The sequence below is a fragment of the Apiospora phragmitis genome (genome assembly GCF_038363925.1).
Source record: "Apiospora phragmitis strain CBS 135458 chromosome Unknown utg000002l:1.0-5516284.0:1.0-5523493.0, whole genome shotgun sequence".
NCBI lineage: Eukaryota > Fungi > Ascomycota > Sordariomycetes > Amphisphaeriales > Apiosporaceae > Apiospora > Apiospora phragmitis.
Genome location: NW_027117400.1, coordinates 4,438,260 through 4,461,645, shown reverse-complemented (window position 1 = coordinate 4,461,645; position 23,386 = coordinate 4,438,260). Strand labels below are relative to the sequence as shown.

At 52.7% G+C, this 23,386-nt stretch overlaps 7 protein-coding genes across 7 annotated transcripts; 3 read left to right on the top strand and 4 right to left on the bottom strand.

Annotated features, from left to right (window-relative positions):
- Positions 1-221: 221 nt before the first annotated feature.
- Positions 222-2,687, bottom strand: PG994_002157 (family 13 glycoside hydrolase; the record flags this gene model as incomplete). The annotated part of the gene is made up of 8 exons (XM_066853566.1): positions 222-248; positions 310-1,276; positions 1,337-1,614; positions 1,692-2,027; positions 2,089-2,201; positions 2,258-2,375; positions 2,425-2,549; positions 2,606-2,687. 8 exons carry the CDS (start codon positions 2,685-2,687, stop codon positions 222-224), a joined length of 2,046 nt encoding a protein of 681 aa, XP_066721707.1.
- A 1,551-nt stretch (positions 2,688-4,238) lies between these two features.
- Positions 4,239-6,159, top strand: PG994_002156 (uncharacterized protein; the record flags this gene model as incomplete). The annotated part of the gene is made up of 4 exons (XM_066853565.1): positions 4,239-4,592; positions 4,636-4,901; positions 5,013-5,962; positions 6,002-6,159. 4 exons carry the CDS (start codon positions 4,239-4,241, stop codon positions 6,157-6,159), a joined length of 1,728 nt encoding a protein of 575 aa, XP_066721706.1.
- A 1,245-nt stretch (positions 6,160-7,404) lies between these two features.
- On the bottom strand, positions 7,405-8,574 carry PG994_002155 (Cytochrome c oxidase polypeptide 5; the record flags this gene model as incomplete). Its single annotated transcript, XM_066853564.1, has 4 exons — positions 7,405-7,491; positions 7,556-7,749; positions 7,983-8,210; positions 8,556-8,574. The coding sequence occupies 4 exons, from the start codon at positions 8,572-8,574 to the stop codon at positions 7,405-7,407; spliced, it is 528 nt and encodes a 175-aa protein (XP_066721705.1).
- A 672-nt stretch (positions 8,575-9,246) lies between these two features.
- On the bottom strand, positions 9,247-10,922 carry PG994_002154 (uncharacterized protein; the record flags this gene model as incomplete). Its single annotated transcript, XM_066853563.1, has 2 exons — positions 9,247-10,603; positions 10,780-10,922. The coding sequence occupies 2 exons, from the start codon at positions 10,920-10,922 to the stop codon at positions 9,247-9,249; spliced, it is 1,500 nt and encodes a 499-aa protein (XP_066721704.1).
- Positions 10,923-14,438: 3,516 nt separating this feature from the next.
- Positions 14,439-15,715, top strand: PG994_002153 (uncharacterized protein; the record flags this gene model as incomplete). The annotated part of the gene is made up of 5 exons (XM_066853562.1): positions 14,439-14,538; positions 14,622-14,851; positions 14,944-15,025; positions 15,073-15,131; positions 15,182-15,715. Coding segments are annotated over 5 exons (1,005 nt in total), but the record flags the coding sequence as incomplete, so codon positions are not given.
- A 1,159-nt stretch (positions 15,716-16,874) lies between these two features.
- PG994_002152 (H+-transporting ATP synthase beta chain) lies at positions 16,875-18,810 on the bottom strand (the record flags this gene model as incomplete). Its single annotated transcript, XM_066853561.1, has 7 exons — positions 16,875-17,951; positions 18,029-18,123; positions 18,182-18,224; positions 18,282-18,367; positions 18,440-18,461; positions 18,565-18,709; positions 18,800-18,810. The coding sequence occupies 7 exons, from the start codon at positions 18,808-18,810 to the stop codon at positions 16,875-16,877; spliced, it is 1,479 nt and encodes a 492-aa protein (XP_066721702.1).
- Positions 18,811-21,280: 2,470 nt separating this feature from the next.
- PG994_002151 (uncharacterized protein) lies at positions 21,281-23,335 on the top strand (the record flags this gene model as incomplete). Its single annotated transcript, XM_066853560.1, has 1 exon — positions 21,281-23,335. The coding sequence occupies one exon, from the start codon at positions 21,281-21,283 to the stop codon at positions 23,333-23,335; it is 2,055 nt and encodes a 684-aa protein (XP_066721701.1).
- Between the last annotated feature and the right edge of the window lie 51 nt (positions 23,336-23,386).

The following is a 23,386-nucleotide window of genomic DNA, read 5'->3' as shown; positions in this document are numbered from 1 at the left end:
GTACAAATCCAGAAATTTGCTTGCGAAAACGGTCACCCCTTCATTCACACCATGCTGTCCTTCTTTCCAATACGCTAACGCTTCTTTCATTTTCCTATATAACCTTTACTAACTCTATCCCATGGTCTTCTCTTCGCCGCAACCCATTCGTTAAACCAATTTGACTACCCCTATCCTCTCCAGTGTGTTGCACCCTCCCGCCAATTTCGCACAGCCAATGTTTACATGGTTGATTCCAGAGCAAGGATCTGGCGAAGTGTTAGCTAATATTCATTGGAAAGGGACCACACATTTAGAGAAGAAACTTACGATGGCACATCGGTTGGGGATGTAGATGTGAGTCCAGTTCTTGCGGCCATTCCACTCCATGGGGGTAGTGAAGAAGCGCGTAGACTCCTCGAGGCGGTTATGGCCGCCAACCTCCTGCCGGTCCGTGTTCAGCACAATACGGTAGGTGCCGGCGGTGTCGACACCGATGCGGTAGTCCGAGTAGCTGTTGGTGGGGTGGAAGTTGAAGACGAAGACGACGCCCGCGCGCTCAAAGACGATGACCTTGTCGCTCTCGTTCTTGAGGCTGATGTAGGCCTGGGGCGCGTGCAGCCAGCCGTAGCGTTCTTCGGTCGTGTTCATCTGGCGGTCGAACTCGTTGAGGTCCTTGTAGCGCAACAGATCGTCGTCCGTCAGGTTGAGCTGCCGGCGCGCGTACCAGAACGAGTTCTGGTTGCCCTCGCGCGGGAAGTCGAGCCATTCGGGGTGGCCGAACTCGTTGCCCTCAAAGTTGAGGTAGCCCTCGCCGCCCAAGCCGTGCGTTATCAGTCGAATCATTTTGTGCAGAGAAATTCCTCGGTCAATAACCGGCGTCAGCTCCGACATCTTGGACATGTTGGTGTACATTTCGGCGTCACACAGGTGGAACAAGATGGTCTTGTCGCCGACAAGAGCCTGGTCGTGGCTCTCACAGTACGCAATGGTCTTTTCGGCGTGACGGCGGTTGGTGAGGGTCCAGCAGATAGCGGACATGTCCCATTCCTCGTCCTTCAACTCTTTCAGGATCTTAATCCACATGTCGGGCACTGCCATGGCCAAACGGTAGTCGAAACCAACACCACCGAGGGAGAGCGGCAGACATAACGCCGGCATGCCTGATACATCCTCGGCGATGGTAATACACTCTGGGTAGAGGGTGTGAAGCAATTCGTTGGCAATCATGAGGTATACCACAGCTTCCTCGTCAACTCCAGCACCAAAGTACTCATGATAACCACCCGAGAAACCGCTGCAATGTGTTAGTCGTGGTAGTTTAATTATAGTTAGTCGGACTTTAGTGCCCACTTACGTTCCAATACCGTGGTGTGTGTAGAGCATGCTGGTTACACCGTCGAAGCGGAACCCGTCAAACTTGTACTCGTCCATCCAGAATCTCAGGTTACTAAGCAGGAAGCGCAAGACCTCATGGCTGCCGTAGTTGAAGATACGGCTGTCCCACAGTTCATGTCTTCCCTTCGCTCCCTCGTGGAAGTAAAGGTGATCGGTGCCATCAAACTCGTTCAGACCGTCCAGTACGTTCTTGGAAGCGTGACTGTGGACGACATCTATAGGACAACAAGGCCCATGCTGTGGGCCGTGTCGATAAGCTCCTTCAGATCCTCAGGTGTGCCATATCGACTGCTCGCGGCAAAGAAGTTGTTCACCTGGTAGCCGAAGCTGGCGTAGTAGGCGTGTTCCATAATGGCCATCAGCTGGATCACATTGTAGCCCAGGCTCTTTATCCGTGGCAGCATGTTCTGGGTGAACTCCTTGAAACTCGTGACCTTCTGGTCGGGCGACGAAATTCCAACGTGAGCCTCGTATACTCGAGCACTGGCGGGTTTCTGCGGCCGTGGGTGTTTGAAGGTGTACGTCCATTCGGCAGGTGGGTTCCAGAAACGTGCATCGTAGGCTGGCGATACGGAGAGGTCTTGGGTGACATATTTGATCCAGGCCGGTAGCCGGTCGATTCGCTCGTGAGATGGGAAGGTCATGGAGATCTATAAGTATCATGTCAGCGGCAACACAAGCGGGTGTAATATATTCTGCAGCCGTCCGTACCTTAACTTTGGAGTTGTGCGGGATAGCGGGCTGCCCGTTGACGGCCGGGAGCGTGATCTCCCAGATACCGAAGTCATCCCTCTTCATGGGATGAGAGCCTCTGTTCCAGTCGTCTGCCAACCATTAGCGACAAGAATAATGCGTGTCTCGGGGGACGGCTTGAACGTACTGAATTCGCCGATCAAGAAGGCATCAAGAGCACCCGGTGCCCATTCTCGGTAGATGATGTTATTATCCTGGTCCACATTGAAGCCGAACTTCTCTGTGCCCTGAGCGTGATGAGATCTCTATGTTAGTAGTCTGCCCGGGCATGAGCATGGAGCAATCGACACGTACCCGAGAGAACTTCTCGATACCACCCTCGGTTTCGTCAATTTTCTTCATCCAATCTTGGGCTTTGGCGTATCTGCGCTTCAGGGCATCTGTGAAGGGCTCCAGCCAGGGATCGAGCTGAAGGACGCCTAAGGCCATGTCAGTTCACATGCGCAATGGGAGAATGTGAGGGATGGAGCTATACCAGTGCCATCATTGGGGACTCCGCCGGCTGATCCATTGGGAGCCAGCGAATTGGCCGATTTCTCTGCCACTGAATCTGACATTTCCTGGGATTGTTCTGATATTTCGTTTGTTGTTGTTTACTCTCGTCGCAGGTTCTCTTCTTTCAGGAACCTGAGCTGTTATGAGATGGTTATGACGGTAGGATGGAGCTCCCCCGCTAGACAAGCTATGGAGCTATGGGCAAAAGTTGGGGATCTCAAGAGAAGAACAGCAACAGCTAGAAACTAAAGACACTCAGATGTATATCACAAGAAACTTGAGCGGGACAGGATGGCCTAATAAGAGAATCAAGTCAATTGAGGGAGAACAAGAAAACTTCTCAAAGTTCAGTCTAGGCTGCATAGAGATAGATCTCCGTTTGTGAAGTACCTGTAGGGGCTGCTGTCAATCGCATGGAGGTAGTTCAGGAATATGAGCTGCATGTGAGGGGAGCAGACAGCTAGCTAGGCCATTGGGAGATGACGATCGAGGGGCAACAGTGCAGAAGCGACATTTGGCAAATTGGCATTGGGGCACCGACAAATCCAGCGAGCGAATGTAACCCCCTGTACCAGCCAGTAAAAAAAGCAAACAGCCACAGCCATAGCACGTCTCCCGATTTTGTGTCAATCTGCTCCAACAAGGTGGGGGACTTCTCTACATCAATGGCCTCGTCTGTTGGAGGTTTTTGTCATGTTGTTGTCATCCTACAGATTCCTTGCAGATGTCTCGACCAGCCCGCGGGCTAACTGATGCTGTCTCTGTTGCTTTGATATGGGCAGAGCAGATCGACTGATGGGACTCGGTTCCCCTCCCACAAAGTCCTTCTCTGGGGGTGGGATATGGAGACGGAGTGGATGGAGCATCGTCTCCAACTGGGGAAAATGGCAAGATGATCGCTAGGAAAAGTGGGAGAGCTGGAGCACTGGCACCACTGCGTTTCTGCACTGCACTTACCGCGCATTCAACACTCTGGTATCCCTGTCCATGCCCCTCCCAGCCCGTCATCAGCTGTGAGCTACGGAGTACTGGTAGGTGCTCCTGCTAGCGGAGTAGGATGTAGTTGGCGGCTAGCTTATTAGCGGCTTAAATCCCACCTCGGGACCCGAAGCTCTGCGGTCTGGCAGTGCTGTGTCCCCCGCAACGCCAGGGAGACTGTGAGCCACCACCCCCAGCATGCGACCGCCGCGGCTCTCACAGCTTGCTGACACACAATCATGATAAACCTCTCCGATCCAGGACCACCAACCATTGCCGGAGCTGCTGACTGTCACCGAGCTGGGAATCAAGCTGTTGATACAACTCATTCATTAGTTTCAGACATCTATCTATCAGGCTGATATTTCGTCTGTCATAAACCCAGCAGGCGAGCTGACTGTAGCCAAGTCAAACAATTCGTTTGATCATCTTCTCTTGACCCTGTCCTTGAACCTTGACCCACCTGCACGTTATCTCCATACCATCCGCTCCTCGAAGCCGAACGTCGCATCGAACCGGACCAGCATCATATGTTTCCCGTCGAGGATCGGTCGTAGTTCGTAGGCTTTGGGCTCCAGGCTGGCTGCTGCTGCAAAAGCTTAGGGAGCGAGCACGCCCAAAAGCTGCTGGCCATGATGATGATGTTGTCCGTCGTCAGGCGGCCTGGTGCCATTGTTTCGACCTCGGCGGTTTCCGTCCCCGCCATCGTCATCATGCCCGGCCCTTCTCGACCTCCTTTGCCCCCAAGACCGCGCCGCGCCGGACCCGAGACTTCTCCAACAGCTTCTCCAACACCTACGACCCGGACGAGGAAGGGCGGGGGCCTATGTTCACTAAGAGCACATTCGGCGTCCCCCAGTTCTACCCCGCGCGACCTCAAGAAGCGCGTGGACGAGTACGTAGTCGGCCAGGAACGGGCCAAGAAGACCATCTCCTCCGTCATCTTCAACCACTACCAGGGCGTGCGGCGGCGCAACCACCAGGAGGAAGTGGAGAGGAAGCGGCAGGAGAAGGATACTGAGGCGCAACGAGGCTCGGGACAGGCAGGCGCGCGAGAAGGACGCACCGCCGCCGACCCATCCCGTCGAAGGTTCGCTGTACAATGACTCTCCGCGGCATGACTTTGCCACTGATGACTTTCCCGAAGACGAGTATCCCGGGCACAATGATTCGGTACGACATACGCATCCAGAAACAGCATGGCAGCAGCAGCAGCACCGAGAGCAAGAGGCGGAATTCTATATACCCGAGGACACAAGTCGGCCGCAGCCTGTCAAGATAGATAAGAGCAACCTTCTGTTAGTAGGTCCAACAGGAGTTGGTAAGACGTATATACTTGAGTGAGTTTTGGCCCCGACACAGACAGACAACACTATCTGTAAGTGCTCAACTAACAAACCGCCTTGCAGGACTTTGAGCAAAAAGATAAACGTACCATTCACGATATGCGACTGTAATTCCTTTACACAAGCCGGCTACATTGGCCAGGACGTGGAAACCTGTATTGAGCGGCTACTAATTGAAGCCAACTACGATATCAAAGCTTGCGAACATGGCATCGTCGTGCTGGACGAGTTCGACAAGATCGCGAAGAGAGAAACGATGAACGGCCGGGACGTGGGCGGAGAAGGCGTGCAACAAGCCCTGCTCAAGCTTGTCGAGGGAACCAAAGTAACCGTGAACGTGAAGGACAATCGCTCCTCGACGTCCCGCAACGCGAGTCCCATAACCACCAACTACTCCGGGCCCGGCTCGACGTCGTCCACCTCGGGACCTCAATCACAACCTCCGCAACCAGGCAAAGTGGATCAGTACACCATCGACACGAGCAACATCCTCTTCGTCTTCTGCGGCGCCTTCGTCGGCCTCGACAAGGTCATCCTCAACCGCGTCGCGAAGCCCTCGATGGGCTTCGGCTCCGAGCTGCGCGGCCGGAGCGGCAGCTCGGGCAACGACAGCAACCAGCCCGACCTGCCCCCGGAACTGTTCAAGCACCTCCCGCACCGCCCGCCCAACGCGGCCGACGCCTCCATCCTGACGGCGCTGGACCTGACTACGCCCGAGGACCTGCAGGGCTTCGGCTTCATCCCCGAGCTCATCGGCCGCCTGCACAACATCGTCGCCCTGTCCCCGCTGTCGCGCGACGACCTGCTGCGCATCCTGACGGAGCCGCGCAACTCGCTCGTCGCCCAGTACACGGCCCTCTTCGAGACGTACCCGTCGCGCCTCACGTTCACGCGCAAGTCCCTCAAGGCCATCGCGGCGCGCGCCGAGCGCGCCCGCACCGGCGCCCGCGGGCTCAAGATGGAGATGGAGCGCGTCCTCGCCGAGGCCGTCTTCGACGCGCCTATGCCCCTACGTGCTCGTCACCGAAGCCGCCGTCCTGGGGCGCGATAAGGTTGGGTACTGGGCAAGGACGGCCGCTTCGAGGTCGAGCGGCGCGTCCGCGATGAGGATGGGCCCGATGATGTCTCTGGCGGCGGCGGCGACAATAGGCACGTCGTCAGTTCGCATAGTTTTGAGGAGTACCGCGAGGCCGGGCAGAGCGGTGCTTAAACAGGAAAAGAATCATGTCAACACGATGTGGGTAGCGGTTGTTTTTATCTACGGGGCTTTCCCCAATGTCTGGCGTACTTTGGGCAAACGAACAACATTTTGGTTCGGACATGAGTTTGTGGACAAGTACCTACCCTATTCCAGGGGCGGACCGAGGGAAGGAGGAAAGGAAGTATAATCTAGTTTTGTTTGATTTTACGGTCTACTTACTAGGCGTTATGAGTTCAGGGGCATTATGAGATCATCTATCATGACAGTCAGGATTAAAGGTTGCATATGATTGCATACTTATAGCGATAAGCAGAACAGTGTTCCCGTATCGGGTCATGAATCGAAGGAATATTCAATTTTATAATGCTTGTCTCCTTGATGGCGCTGGATTTCTGGCACCCACCGCCCATTATTTTGATGCTGGGGATTGATTCATTCCAGAGCTTCAGATTTGACCCGCACGTAGGGCAGGTCGGGGTATGGGGAAATGTGCAGGGTAAAGGCCCGATTGCTTCACTTTGATCGTTCGATGCTGCTGTCTGTGTGACATATGCAATGCTACCTGGTCGATCCTGGCAAGAACTATGAGTACGTTACAGTAGTTATAAGCCAGGTCTCTCCTATGACGCTGTCTCGTTACAGCCGTACCTATACGTAGGAGGCTCGGCCCGGCGTATAATTTTACTGATTCATTGGCAGGACTCTTAGTGCAGTAAGTTCATGCCAGCATAGTCCGTTATCGAGACGGGCAGCCAGACAGATACTCACTCCTTGGTCAGTAGGATAGAAGCAAGCACATGAATCTGATGGGAAACAAAAGCATGGGGAATCTTCCTTGTGTACATATTTACATCGTCTTCCGTACCACCTCTCCCTCTCTGCCTTGCTGTCTTTCTCTCGGGGCATCTCCTCCAAGAAGGGATACCTACCACCAAATTCACTAGAAAAATCAAAATTGCCTACCACGATCTGGAAAGCCAGCCAATGCAGCCCGCCCCCCAGTTTCCAGCAATTCATGCATCGCAGTTGTTTGTACATGGAGGTGCCGATCCACCCGCGCCTTGCTTTTCCGAGCTTTCTTCTTTTTCTAATGACAAAGGGAATGGAGTATGGGGGATCTCTTCTTTATTATTCTTTGGACGAGGTTTGTAGGTTTGTTGATTTGGTATGTCAGTAATAGCCAAGGGCTAGCTAGCAGTGGCAACCGCAGCAGCAGCAAAAGCCGCGACACACGCGAGGACACGAGTGACGGGCTTACTTCTGGCCTGGAGGCGACTGAACCATACCCTTGCCCTTGTAGCCGGCCGCAGAGACACCTGTAAGGGGCTCGGCATTTTGGCGCTGCAATGCTATGTGTCAGTAAGACGTTCCAATGATGCTGTAACGGTTATTTGCTATGACGCACCTTGAGGAACTCGTTGGAAGCCTCCTGGTACTCCTTTGTCATCGTGCTGGGGGCGGGCTTGGCGAACATGCGCATGGTAGCGAAGATGGCGAAAGAAGTGGCGACACCGATGACAACGTAGAGAACGGTCTTGCGGCCCTCATCGGCAGGGGGCTGGGCACGAGGGCCGTGGGCACCGAAAGCAATCCAGTACGCTGTAGAAGAGGTTTTATCGTGTCAGCCTGTCGCTCCTTTGAAAAATGTGGAGATGGAGTGTGTCATGTCTTCGAGTGTCAATTGCAGTATTTCAATCGGACAAGTGCCAATTGGGTCTCCCAGCACACGCCAATCGGTCATATGTTTCTGTCCCAAGGTTTTTCTGCACCCCCAATAACTCCCCAGACACTGGTGTGTTGTTATATAGGACGCAAGGAATCTCTCGACGTACCGGCCTTCTTCTCTTGGACGGTGAGTTCGGCCCAGTTGCCCTTCATGCGGTCGCGCAGGGCCATCCAGAGCTCGGCCTGCTCGGTCTGGGGCATACCCTCCCATCGCTTCTCGATGTTGGCCAGAGTCGGGTTGGAGATGGCGTGTGTGGAGGCGGCCGCCCGCTGGACTCGGAGGGAGAAGCTCGGGCGCCAGCGCGCAGGAGCGAGGAAGCGGATGTTCGCATCATCTTGTCGGAGAAGGTGGAAGAGAGGGAGTTGAAGAAGAGGGAGATTGGACCAATTGAGCCGGATTGTCGACGGGATCGGTCTTGGACGTGGACAAGACGTTGGGTATTCGGATGGATGGAACAATAAGACTGGAGAAGACCTCACGAAATTGAGCTTTTTTGATGTTGCGTCGGCTTCCGGTTGGCAAGCAGAAGTGGTGGTTCGATTTCAGATTCCTTCGACCGGGCACGAGCCAATGGCCAGCGCTACCAAAAGAGTAAATAGTGGGCCATGCTGTCAATTCGGGTAATCTGGTTGAGCTTCGAGCTTCAGCTCCAGCGCTGGGGGGGACCGGATCAACTAACTGCCCGGGCTGTCCCCCATTCACCGCACCAATTACGTCTTTCCAGGCAGCCTCTGATCCCAATGCAATGGTGCGATGTGATGCAAGGGGCGCAATTATTGCAGCGAAGCACTATATTTGTTTGCTACGAGCTGTTTGACATTTGCTAGGTACCTGACTTGACGGCCCAATGCATTTCTCCGAGGTTGCAAGCTGAATAAATTGACTTGGCTGTCTGGACATGCCAAACACGCAGTATTGCTTTCACCCCCAAAATGGTCAGCCAGCTTTGGGACAAATGTTGTTCCATACTTGACTATTGAATCAGTCTACACTCCCCTTTCCGACATGTTGCCAGCCCATGGAAGAGAAGATGTGAGTGACTGATCAGAAGTCAAGTCGATGAACCACGTCCGCAATACTCAAGCTCGCTCGCCCTCAAAAGGGTGTTCGTATCGCCATGAACCAGCATGGCGAAGAAATACGGCAGAACGAGTGGCGTTTAGAGGGCTGACAATGGTGTAAGATGACCTCGGCAGATGTTCCTTCGGCTTCAGATATGATATATTTCCGCTCAATATGTAATTCATGTAGTCGTTATCATCACATGCGCTCGAGTGGCTCATCATGAGGTCGAAGTTGCAATTGCAAGTCGTTCATGGCAGCCACCGGTTTCCCACCTCCTTTTCCCGCCTTTTTGTTCTCGGCTCCCCTCAAGACGGATCATAACCATGACTTCTCCATGTTCCTCCTCGTCCCTGCTGTCGTTCCCTAAATGAGTGCCTCTGCGCTGAGCCGCCGTGTCCGCGTGGAAGCGGCCATTCTTGGTTCAGCGGATGGTCCCCGTGCCTCTGCTGCTGCTGCTGTGGCGGCGTTGGTGGTGGCGGCGCCCACCGGCCTGTCCCTCCGCCACCACTACCACCACCACTGCTAGCATAGAGCGTGGACACTTCCGAGTAGGTTGAGTATGGCGAGTGCACCGTGGCGGCACTGCTCGGATGCGGACTGGGGAACGGACTTAGACCACCACCGCCGCCGCTGCCAGGCGTTCCATGCGCTCCGCTGCTACTATTTCGACGACGTACTCCTCCTGCTCCTCCCCTTGGTGGTTCGCCCTTGGTAGCCCCGCCAATGATACTGTCATGTCTGCCACTGCTTCCAATCTCGTTCCGCGGCATCGTCGTCTCATCCGCTGCCAGTTCGGACTTGAAAACACCAGTCTGCTGATCCCACGGCCCCCTCTGCTGCGCTTCCTCGGCCGACAGCTCGGCTTTGTACCCCACGTACGGCTGGCTGTCCTGAGAGTTCAGCGTAGGTCTGACGGTAGTAGTTGGAGGCGGCGGCGTTTTGTTGAGGTTGTAGTTGTAGTACATAACCTGGTCCTGCTGCTGCTGCTGCTGCTCGGGCGGTGCTACGTCGTATTGATGGGGGTGGGGATGGGGATGATGGGGCGCCGAGTTAGTCTCAAGGTTGTTTTGGCTGTTCCTCCTTTGCTTCCGCCGCCGCACCAGCAATCCCAAGAAGACCACCGCCACGATGAGCAGCACCGCCCCCGCCGCGCCGACGCCGATCCCCGCCTTGGCCCCCACCGTCAAGCCGCTTTCGTCCGATGATGATGCTGTGGTGCCAGGAGTTGAAGACGGAGCCGCTGTCGTGGTGGGTGGCGTGGTGATGGAGGATCCACGTGATGATGAGCCAGTAGTAGGCGTGGGCGAGCTGTTGGCCGTGGTGGTGGAGGTGGCATTGGCCGGCTTCACCCCGGCCGCGGTCGCCGTGGGGTCGAAGCCGCTGGTCCACTTGATAGAACCGCCCGCAGAGTTCGGCAGGCTGGCGAAGGCGGGCAGCACCGATGCACCCTTGAGGACGGTCGACGAGCAGTAGGGGTCGCAGCTGGCGTGCGGCAGCTTCTCCAGCGTCGTCTGGTTCGCGTCCACCTTGCACCCGCCCCAGATCGTGTCGTCGTCGCCCGCGCCGGCGTGGCACAGCTGGATGGCCACCCACTCCTGGCCGTGGAAGAGGGAGACTTCCAGGGGCACGCCCGCGCGTTGAAGCCGGCATCGGTGCAGCCGGCTAGGTATGTGTTACCGGCTATTTTGGCATAGCTGTGGTCAGTGGAATATGCTTGGCTTGAGGATGAAACTCTTCGTACTATACTGGTTGAACGGGGGGAAGAAGGAAAATCTGCATAAGAGAGAGACTGACTATCAGAATTCCAACATCCGTTCGCATTCCCCAGGCTGAGGCACATATCCCCCGCCTGGCAACACGGCCAATGACCAAAGGCGACGTTGCCGCATGCTATGAAGTTCCCTTTCGTCTCCTCATGCTCCGCGTAGTAGCATGTGCCGTTGGACACATTGATGTCCGGTGGAGAGCCCGGGTCGCCCATCTCGAAATTCCGGATCCCACGGTTCTCTTCGATGTCTATATGTATTATGCTGTTTAACCCCGAGCTGTGTGCGGAGTGATGTCTGTGTGGCGAGACGTAGTACTACGCTGCAGTGTGTTCCAGATTTCTCACGATGGTCCATCCAAACATCTAGAAGGAGAGACAAACGAGAGTGGTGTGTGTGCAAGTATAAGCTTGGGAGTGGGCACTCGAGCGAAGGAATCGACTCGACTGCCATATGTATGGGATGGCAGTCTGCAGGGTTCACCCAAGTGCCAGGAGACATGAAGACTTTGAGTGGTCCAAGCAGGATAGACAGAGTCGGAGGCAGCCCTAAGGGTGGGGAGGAATGGAGTGGTCGCCGTTCAGTCGTTCTGCGACGCCTGCCTACCTGACTTCCCGTACCTTGACCCTTACCACGCCGTATTATGGTTTCCAAGGGAAACCGTCCAATAGCTGGCATCTCTCACGAGTGCCGATTGGCGCAAGGTCTGGGCCCGGCTATCGTTGGAGCTTGCATGTAATGCATAGGCTACCGTGCTGCACTATACCCGCGGGGCTCAGGTGCGGCTGTGCGGGCGTGGTGTTGTGTTACTTCTGTGAGGGTGACCGACGGAGTTCTCCAGGTTTGACTGTTACGAGGCGCATGCAGCAACGCTGTGCTGCAGAACTCGGGGTGCTCGTATTGGATGACTTAAAAGTACGAGGAGGACCACCCTGCAGCCAAGGTCACACACAACAAGAAAGGGCGTGCGACCTTACGAAAAAAGGTATCATCTGTAGAGTCGGTCTATCTTTTGTCCCATTCTGCGACTTCGCATTTGCCTCAGCGAGCCCCTGCTGGTAACAGAAGGCTTCGAGAACACGTTGCTGCCCAACAACGCATCCCAAATATCCGAGACCCCTGAAGGCATGTCTAAGATCTTGTATCTCGACGTGGATGGTCATCAGATGGGGATACTGGCTGTATACCTCTGACAATCGATCAATTTTCAACCAACCTCCTCAGAAAGTGAAACTGCAAGATGTCAAACGCTGACGCTGACGGATGATGGTCTGATGGGCCGGTGAGATCACTATCGTTGGAGCGTGTCTTTGCTTAGCTAATGTAAGATGGCGCTGACGGGCTGAATGCCGCCAACCACCAATAGGACGGCTGAGATGCCCTAAGCGCCCGCCGTGCAGAGACATTAGCTCCGTTGCCTGCGTGGCATGATTAATCCGAACGAAACACATTCTATAGAAAGGGTAATCTTTCCCGCCTTTTCGATGACCTTGATAGTTTCATAGTGGTCGGCGAAAATACTGGCCGTTTTCCGGGTAAGCGGGAAACAACAACAGGATTGGCTGGCGGCGCCGGGGGTCGTTTTGAAAGGGACCTTTATGCAGGTCGCCATGCTGCCAATGAGCTATTCGAGGAGTTCCTAGGTTACAGAACTTCTCAACATGCCCAAGTAGTAAGTATGTGACCTAAGCTAAGTCTTTGGTTGCTGTCCTGTAGCGTGATTTTTAAGTACTGACGCAAGAAATACCTGGAAAACTTATTGTGTTGAAGAAGCAAGCCCATATTCTCGTATATTGGTCCCCATAGTAGTATATAAATCGAATCATCTATGGCGTATCATGAAAGTCATTCAGGTACCGTCCTGGGTATATCCAGGATCATGTGTATCCTAGCTTGCTCATCCATTCCCAAGGACTGACAGGGTGTGATATAAGAGTAGTCCGACTTTCGCTGTGGACTGCACAACACAGGTTTTGCACAAAATCCTGGTCCGGGGGACCAGCTCCGCAAAGTCTTCTTGTAGAGAGCTAGCAGGGCCTTTCAAATCCTGTATACTATCGATAAAGCCAATGACAATAGCCGCGGTGGCTGCGGCAATGGGGTCCGCAAACGAGGTCCCCTGAACCGGCTCCCTCTTAGCATTCAGCGTACATGAAGGGACTCACTCTCCAAGAGCACAGGTTCGGTCGCCGATCCCATGTCGGAGCCGACACGCGAGGGTCGGGCATGGCGCTGATTCGCAGAGTGTCGGTGTGCAGCGCGGCGGGTCAATAGGTTGCCTGGTTCCGGGTTCCCTCCCTCATTACCGGCCGCCGCGAATATCAGCACGCTATTGTCTCGCGCATTGCGAATCGCTCTTATGATAGGGGAGCAGCCTCGTGTTCAGCCACTGGATACGACGACGCCTGTGATATAACGAGCAGTGTAGCCTGAAGCTGCTACATGTAGATGGGTGAGTAAGGCATGACTGCCATTCTTACAGCCTTACCCAAAACCCACGACGATGAGGACAAATTCCATGTTCAGACTGTGAACCACAACAGCACCCATGACTCTAAAACTTGATCGATATGGGTTATGTGCGAAGAACGTACTTCCGCTCACCATCATGGGACCGAAGTCCCGATGAAGTCGAGCTTGGAAGCGCGATACCGGATGTCAAGGCAACAAGATGAATGTGAGCACAGAGGCATCTTTGTCAGTCCGCAGAGCATAGAAGTCCACCCTCCCATATTGCCGGATCCGTAGTGTTGGCATTCCAAGTACTGAAACTTCGCGTGGGCCGGAAAGGCGATGACGCGAGGGCGGAAGCTTTCATCAATGGCGCCATGCTTGGCTTGAAGAATGCTAAACATAACGCGATCGTGTCTGATAGAGACCCCACGGATGAGACAAAGATCGAAGAGGGTTATTATCGTTAAAGATTAGGGCTCAACGAGGAAACGGGAGAGGAGTGCTTCGTCTTGCATCAGGATAAGGTCTGAAAGTATCATCCAACGTTACTAGAAAACAAGCTATCCACGACTAGAAAGCCGTTTTCCCCAATCATAGTTCAAACTAGTTGAATAGGTAAACGATTCAGTGGCAACGTTACCTTAAACTATATTTGTATGCAATAGGAGGTATGTGAAGCTCTGGATATCAACTGTAGAGGGTAACTCATCAAGTTCCCCAACATTCAGCTCATTCCGATCATGGTCTTAAGGGGCTCCGTTTCCCCCCTGATTGATTGGCCTTTCTCTTTCCATTCTATGATTTAAAGCATCGATACCCCGCAAAGGCTGTTAGGAGTATTGAGGCGGTCTTGAATATCGCGAGTCCAGGAGCTGGGAACTCCGGCTCACAGCGAACGGCTCCTCCCTGGTCTTGTATACCGGTCAACTTCGGGGGAATACACCGGCGACGTCGGTGCGGACCAGACCGATAGATCCGTCCTTATGATCCGTATCGGACCAATCTAACACAATGCCGCTTCCTTGGTACGATCCTGTGGTGAGGGAGGTTTGGAACCAGAGCCCCATACATAATGACAGGCCATAATTACTTCCCCCGCATCTCAACTCAACAACTCCACTGTCCAAATCCGGGGCGCCCACGTCCCTCCGAAAGTGTACCTTGTTTGGGGTAGAACAAATGAAGGCTCGATCCGTGCACTATTTTTTAAGCTTATTTCTTCTTTCTTTTTCTTACCAACGGTGTACATTGTTTACACTAGAAAGGAGCCATGAGCTACGTCTTCCCCGACTTCGACGACCTGCCAGCGGTCCCGACACACCCAAGGGTGCCTCTGGGGATTTTACGATAAAGACGGTGTGAAGGATGAGGTTGGATGTAAGTAATATGCACACATATCTACCATCTATCAATATTGGAATTCCTCATTTAACTAAAGTACTTGTCCTTCCCTCCCTCAGCCGTAAACCTCCTGACGCCAGACGTGGTAAAAGAGGCGAGCCGCGAGATCCAGACCGGTCAGCACGTCCAGCTGGACTGGCCACTCGAGTCCATCAAGCACCCCGGGTTTGCGCGCGTGCCCCTGAAGCATCGCCTCCTGGACAACTACGTGTCGCTGAAGGAGTACGCCCTCGACGACGAGTTGGAGTTTAACACGCAAGGGGGTTCGCAGTGGGATAGCCTCAAGCACGTAAGTCAACCACCCACCCTAGCCCCCTTTTTACCTCTTCAGAATCCCAGGTACTAGAATAGTGTTCATGTTTAACATGGTGCTTTGCATAGTATGCCTACCAAAAGAAACAACTCTATTATAACGGGTTAACTTTCGAGGAGGCCAAGAAGTCAATAACGAACGGACTGCACAGTATGGACTGATATGTTCCAACTCTTTAGATTTGGTTCGACTGACAGGTACACTAGACTTCTGTGATCGCGGTGGCATCGTGGGCCGCGGAGTCTTAATCGACATGGTGGGTCAACCCCTAATGGTTGGATAATGTGAATTAGCAGAACCATCTAGCTGACCCGGAGGGCTTCTTCGTCCCGTTTTCAGGTTCGCTACTGGGACAAAATCGGCCAGGAGCTACCAAACCCCTGGTCCTCCTACCGCATCACAGTCCAAGAGCTAGAAGCCGCCCTCGCCGATCAAGGCACCACCATAAAGCAAGGCGACATCCTGCTCGTCCGCTCGGGCTACATCAAACGCCACAACGCGTCCCCGGAAGCCGAGTGTCAAGCCGGCACGCAGGGCGCCACCTCCATCGGGGTCGAGCCGTGCGAGGCGACGGTCCGGTGGCTCTACGGCCACCACTTGGCGGCCGTGGGCGGCGACACGATCGGGTTCGAGGCCCTGCCGCGCGACCCGGCGAACGTCTGGTCGCTGCACGAGTGGCTGCTCGTCTTCTGGGGCACGCCCATCGGCGAGCTCTGGGACCTCGAGCGGCTCGGCGGGATCTGCGAGGACTTGGGCCACTGGACGTTCTTTGTCACGAGTGCACCTCTGAATGTGCGAGGGGGCGTGGGGAGCCCGCCGGGGGCGATTGCCATCTTCTGATGGTACTGATGTGTCGCAGTCGTTTTTCATGCCACCAAGCCGCTTTATAGATGGCTAGAATAGATCGTATAACAGCAAGATTGGATACGCACTAGGCCAGGATGGCGGATTTGGCTCGGAGTTAGAAGAGGACCGTGTATGCCAGATGTCAAGTTTGTCCCAATAATATCTGCTGCTATTTATTTCGATGGAATTTGGTCTTGATGCATATCCCTTAAGATAACCCTGTTAAGCTCAGGTATGGTCAGTTCGATGAACAACAAGGTGTCATGATGTCTCCTGAGATTTCGAAAGTAGATAAAATGATTATGTAGAACACGCAGTCCTATACCCCCCCCTGACAGCTACTTTGCATTGCACTAACAGTACTTCAATATTAGAAGTAAGCAATCATCATCTTAAAGTAGGAAGAATTAATAAAACGAATACGGCAGCAAATTATAGTCCCACATGTGGGGCAGGGTTAAATAGGGGAAGTCCCGCACCTAGCTCACGAGATACTTTTCTAGTAGTAACACTCGTCTTTGTTTGTACTCATAGAGTGATACAATTTCGAGCAGATGCCATACATACAGTGCATCTCGTAAAACAGTAATGTGGACAGAGCTCAAAGGTAAAGAGACTTTCATATCTTGATCCTGAACCGTTGGCTATGGGAGAATCCATGGGACAGCAGCAAAAGACCACCACGACAGACATAATATGTGGCCATGGCATGATACACCTTCCTGATATCGGTTATTTTTGCCTGCTACGACATGACAAGATTTAATCCCTATCAACCCCCGGTTGGTATCTGAATCTTAATGTATAGTTTCCATGATGTTGGAATGTGACTCGAAGCAAGATGGTTATCATAGTTATTTCCTCGTCACCCGACAAAGAGAGGGTTGGTAGAATTAAAACGTTACTCATCCGAAGCTATGCCATGTCAGGGAACTGCAGGAGGACCCCCATTTAAGCCGCACAGTATTATCAACGCGGGAATTATGGTGGATTCATGGTATACAGCTTACAAAAGGAACTCGATTGAGCTAGGTATCACGCCCAACCACACAACTCTCCTTGTCTAGATATACACAGGCCACCACCTTTTTCGCCTCCCTAGTAGCGACGCTCTATTAACAGCCTGCACCTCGCTCGACCTTTAAAGAACCGATTACGAAGACTTCTCCAGCTCAGCCAGGATCTTCTCACCCTTCTCGCGGGCAGAAGCGAAGTCGCCAACCATGTAGAAAGCACCTTCAGGCATGTCGTCGCCCTCACCGCTCAGGATAGCCTTGAAGGAGGTGATGGTGTCCTTGAGGTCGACGAGCTTACCCTCGATACCAGTGAAAACCTGGGCGACGGTGAAGGGCTGCGACAGGAAACGCTGGATCTTACGGGCGCGCTCGACGGTAAGCTTGTCAGCTTCCGACAACTCATCCATGCCCAGAATGGCAATGATATCCTGAAGGGACTTGTACTCCTGGAGGATCTGCTGGACACGGGTGGCGGTGTCGTAGTGATCCTGACCGACGATACGGGGGTCCAGCATACGGGACTTGGAGTCAAGAGGGTCGACAGCGGGGTAGATACCCAACTCGGAGATACCACGGGACAAGACAGTGGTGGCATCCAAATGGGCGAAGGTGGTAGCGGGGGCGGGATCAGTCAAATCGTCAGCAGGGACGTAGACGGCCTGGACGGAAGTAATGGAACCCTTGTTGGTGGTGGTAATACGCTCCTGCATTTGACCCATGTCAATGGCGAGAGTGGGTTGGTAACCGACGGCAGAGGGGATACGACCCAGCAGGGCAGACACCTCGGAACCGGCCTGAGTGAAACGGAAAATGTTGTCAATGAAGAGCAACACATCCTGACCTTCCTGGTCACGGAAGTACTCGGCGATGGTCAGACCAGTCAGGGCAACACGGGCACGGGCTCCTGAGGGCTCGTTCATCTGACCGAACACCAGGGCGACCTTGGACTCGCCATCCAGCTGAATGACGGAAGTCTCCTGCATTTCGTGGTACAGATCGTTACCCTCACGGGTACGCTCACCGACACCGGTGAAGACGGAGTAACCACCGTGGGCCTTGGCGATGTTGTTGATAAGCTCCTGAATGAAGACAGTCTTGCCGACACCGGCACCACCGAACAGACCAATCTTTCCACCACGAGCGTAGGGAGCGAGCAGATCGACAACCTTGATACCGGTAACGAGAATCTCAGCAGTGGTAGACTGCTCGATGAACTCCGGGGATCGGCGTGAATGGGCAAGAACTTGTCGGACTTGATAGGACCACGCTCGTCAATGGGGTCACCGGTGACGTTGATGATACGGCCTAGCGTGGCAGGGCCGACGGGAATTGTGATAGGAGCGCCAGTATCGGTGGCCTTGGCGCCTCGGACGAGACCCTCGGTACCTATATATGGAGTGAGCAACTCCGGCCGAGCAGATTTTGACATCGAGAGCCAACTTACCGTCCATGGCAATGCAACGAACGACATTCTCACCCAAATGTTGCTAGAGATTCCGTTAGAATATGGCCATTGAAAATTGCTGCAGCTGGGCAAAGCTTACAGAGACTTCCAGCACAAGCTTGTTGCCTTGGTTGTCGGTCTGGAGGGCGTTCAGAATCGGGGGCAGCTTCGCACCGTCGAACTTGACTGCAATTGAGGTTAGAAAGGTTCGGCTGGTGTTTCGATAGCTCTATTAAGCTTCGTTTCGAAGTTACTGACCATCTACGACGGCACCGATGACCTGCGAAGACAATGTGTGGTTAGCTCAGGCCAATTCTCCCCATCGGGCCCAAGGCTGATTTTTCAGCCCGGGCCATAGCTTCCCCAGAGCTCCAAAAACTCACCTGGTAAATCTTGCCATCGCCGACACCGCTGGCTGTGCTTGCGAACCGGCTGGTGATGGGGAATCTGAGGCTGGCAGGTCTGGCGACGCGGCGGGCACCGGCTGTGAAGGTCGGGCGAGCTGCCCGAGCGAAGGAAGAAATGCCGCTGATCCAAGGAAAGGCCAGGGTTAGCTCAATTGCGAAGTCAATTGGCGGCGGGGGCGGGCCAAAACCATTGGAGTCGAGTCAGACTTACCTCTTGAACATCTTGAGAGATGACAAGACGCGAATTGAAAGGATGGGAGTGGAGGTGGTGATGAAGCTTGGGAGGAGGGAAGGGAGAATCGGGAGAAAGTGAGATCTGGTTGCTATGAAAAACCTCAACAGCACCAGAGAAGTTGCCGAAGCAGAGGGAGCTCCACTTTCTCTTCACCCAGCTTGCCTCAAAAACACTCTAGTGCCTGCACGTGATCGGATTAAACAGGGTGGCCCGAACTTCCTCTTGTTTTGCTGCATACGTCGCTTAAACCGATCCAAAGGTCAATTGCTCAATGCTCTCAACCAGGCTCACCACCAGACCAGTGCGCCCCGGCCAAAATCGGAACGGAAGAAGCACAGCTTGGGGAAGGAACCTTTTTCTTTGTGCCGGCCCACTGTGGACTTGCCTTTTTCTTTTCTTTTTTCAACAAATTTGGTCCGAGGAAGGGTGAATGACATAATCAACTTGGGAACTTCACCCAAAGATTCATCATCAATGCTTCAAGAGCACCCATGGATGCTATTCTCCAGACACCACCGCAGATCAGCCCTACCATACGCATGTCCATAGATGCTTTGAACATCAGTTTGATTATCCAACTGTGCATTACCTTCACAACTCTCTATGATTTCAGTGGTTTCCAGCACGGAAGACAACTTGGCAGGTCACTTCTCAGTTTCTATTACGCAATGCACCAAAGTCATGTTACCCATTCATCCGAGAACACCTGCAAATATTATGATATAATTTTATACAGGACAAACGTGTAGGTGCCCGACTATGCAGTTTCTGGTTTCATTGAACTGGGATATTCATCAGATTTGGCCATAAGCGTTGCATTCTCGGAGAGAGCAACCGATGAACTGATGTAGTCTCACACTCATGTTACTAGCTCTTAGTAATCAACATGGACAGACCAATACTTGAGGTAGATCACGTCTTCCTTCCATCCTCTAGTCGAGAACTGCCTATAGTAATACACATAGTATGCATATGCAGTATTACCCAGAGTCACTGTGATATACTCAGCTACTGTATATAACTAACAGCCTCTAGTGTGTCTTTAATTATTCATTTCTACATGCTTACTTAATTAACTGTAAGTTTCAAACTTAGATGGCTTTGTAAACTGTAATTGGTACATACAGAATTTATAAGCAATGCAACACTTCCTCGAGTCTTCTAGTGAGTACCAGCGATCTCATCGAGGGGAAGGGAGCTCATTCCTAATGAGCTATACACCGAGCACTCCCAAAGATCGGTCCCATACTAGGTAGAGTTATCTCCCTGGCAGATACGAAAACATATAGCGAACAATGGATCAGTTGGGTGTTCAGACTACTAAGATCTCGCTCGCCTTCAGAATGTATCCCTGAGACCTCCCCAGGAAGCGTGAGAAGCACACTGAAAACAGGCAGGGAAACGATCATATACCATAGTTAGCAGGTCTCTGTGCTGATGATTTTTGCAGCTAGACAAAAGCACCCCCCTGTCAAAACGGGAAGAGGCCTTTAGTTGTGTCTTTTCACCTGACATAAGTCAACATTGGCTTACAGCAGTCTACCAGGGCTGATCCCTTGGTTTCTAACATAATATCTCATAAAACATGAATAACACAGATGGCATGTCTGGGCTGTGTTCTTTCGTTCTCAAGTGCATATTGCTACACGGGCTGAATATAGTGAGGTTTACAAATCAGCACTGTGGTAGGCAAGTGCATTGTGAGTGTCCTGATCTCTGCTGTTAATGGTATCTTTTAAATATCTGATGGGGGCCTCCAAGTGTCTCTCTGGTGTACTTAGATGTACAGTGGTTCCATACTCGGTAGGGTATTCTCAAAATAATTATACAACAACAGTTCAGATGGGTGATTTGCAGGTGAATGTACTCCTAGAACTGAGATGCAAAGGAACGTGAAAAAGCTCCTGGAGTAGGTGTACATGAGTATCAATATTAGGACAAAAGGGGTAAGGGGAAACAAGGATGGTTTAAACACAGTTAGTCATTATTCTCTAAATGAATTGTGTCGATCAAGTGAATTGGAAGTGATAATTGGCAACGCGTAGCTATCCATTGGCACTCGAGTAGAAAGCTTAAAAGCTTAGCCGTTCCATTCTACGCACATTTGGTCTCACGAAAGGAATCGCCGACTGCAGTAAGGCGGTGTGTTGCCTCTCCAGCCTACTTTAATGCCTACTTCTTTGGTAGCTGTTGTCCGCTTCTAACAGTTTGCTTCTTCACCATTCCTCTCTGTCCATCTACCTAGCCGATATTTGGCAAGTGTCTCCCAGCTGTTCTTTGTGGCGTCTTGTAGGAACCACAGTAGCAGCTCGCCACAACTTTGCTGCTCCGGGGATTCACACGTTGCCGGGACACCAAAGACTACCCACGCGCTGCCAAGTATTCCATCACCACGTTGCGTCGCTGTTTTTCTCTGCAGCAGCTATTCTGTTCACAGCCAGATGTCCGATCGCAACGATGGATGCAGAAATCTCTCCTCCTGAGGAGCTTCTCATCACGTATAAACAGTACAAGGCAGACACAGGGTTTATCGCAGGTTGGCTTGTCGCAAATGCGACCAACTGCGGTTACAAGCTCGCGAACGCCGCTGCGCCTCCAGGCCGACTCAAAGGTAAAGCCCGCAAGGAGGCTCGAAAACAAGGGCCAAAATACACAATCAAGGTCTCGGAGTTCGTCGGCGCCGCAAGAGCTATAGCCAACTTCACACCGAGACCAAGGATTCCCCAGGCGCTGGGTCGGCTGTTTGACCGCGCTATCGCCGCAAGACGTGCTTGCACAGAGTGGTATGAGCAACACCGCCACGGAGACTCGCTCAGTAATGAACGACACACCAATTTCACCAACACCCTCATCGATGCTTGGGAGACGCTTCGACCATTCCAAACACTAGACAAGAAGCGGACCGACCGGAGAGCCAAACCTAGTGCAAAGGACCTCAAAAATGATGGTGGCATGTCATTCCTGAACCGCTTCTCCAAACTTCACGTTCAAGATGCAACGAGCTCTGATCCGGATGCTGCAAATAACAAATCTGCCCAGGCGGAGACCATTGCCGATGTAAGACACGAGCCCGACGCTTTCAAACTTCCAGACGTCTCTCCAGCAACCATTGAGAAGGATGAAGAAGACATTGAAGATGATTTCTTTTTTGCCATCCAATCTTTCCTGGGTGACTTAGAAAGGCTTCGTGATAATGTTAAGGCAATCTGGTCAGCGTACGCATGTGGTAAGAGCGAGCTTACTCTAGCATCGTTGCTCACCAACACTACGATTCAGCTGGCTCGACGCGCCGAAGGGGCCCTTGATTTGACCATCGAACGGCCCAAAAAGTATCCTGCTTCAGAATTTCCAACATGGACACTTCCGGCGCTCCTTATGTATGTGCAGCACGAACGTGATGACTCCAGGTTGCAGAAGATGAGCGCTTTTGAATTCGTCTCACTTTCCACTAAAACATTCGGATTTTCCTGCGAGCATGCCAGTTTCTATCTGTGGTCCGTCTACGATGCTGTGAAGCAGATGGTTGCATATTCTGACCAAAGTCTCAAAGGTCAAAAGATACACCGAAACGAATATGCGGTTGCAGTCCCCCCTTACGATGGGCTATATACAAACGGTGAATCTGAGAACGAAACGTATCGACGTGTACGAGAGTTATTACCCGGGTTTCAGATTACTGCTATTGAGTTCGTAAACTCATTTGCCAATGATGAGATTACTCGCGGTGTCTTCGAGATGTTCAAATCATCCACCCTACCCATTTGGGCGGTTTTTGGGATACACCTCCTCCTTGATATGCAAGATATACTTGGAGTCACGTCATCGGCGCAGCCATTAGAGGAGCTCCAATCACATACACACAACATGCCGGAAGTCACGGACTTTGAAACATACCCTTTCGGTACAACTGCTGATAACCACAAATCTATTATGACTTGGACCAGCATCCGGCAGCGGGAATTCAAGAAGATCGTACTAGAGGACGATATTCGGCAGCGCGTTAGCCAAGTGCCAGTACCCGAAGCTGTCAAGAGTAAATTCATGAAAATGGATTGCATTCAAGAAGAAAACTGGTTCCTAAGGCGACACCCACTCCGCTGCGGTCTCCTTAAATACCACCTGTATTTTCTGTTTCACTGTGCAGGTATCAGATTTGGAGAAAGCTCGTGGGGGTTGAGTGCTTTGATTCATGTCTACGCAGCCTGTCGGCGTCTTTACCCGGATGACCCCGTCTGGCCCGACATGGAGCTATACCTGGTTAATCAGGATTTGGACTATCTATTCTTTGGAGGGATTCCAAGGACGATGGCTGAAGCCTTCACCAAAGCTTCGCTTGCATTTGGGATATCTCCGACGTACTTTGCGCGCAACCGCCGCGGGTCAGCCTTGCCTCCCTACAGCAGATCGAACATCCGCGTGGCATTGAATCCTAGCCACATGTTAAATGTTTGGACGGACTGGGCTCTGGCGGAGAGACGATGGGCAGCGTTGACGACTCGCTGCGGAGACTGATGGCGGTTGTCTACAATCCAAAACGCCACAGGGAGATGCTTCAGCGAAATG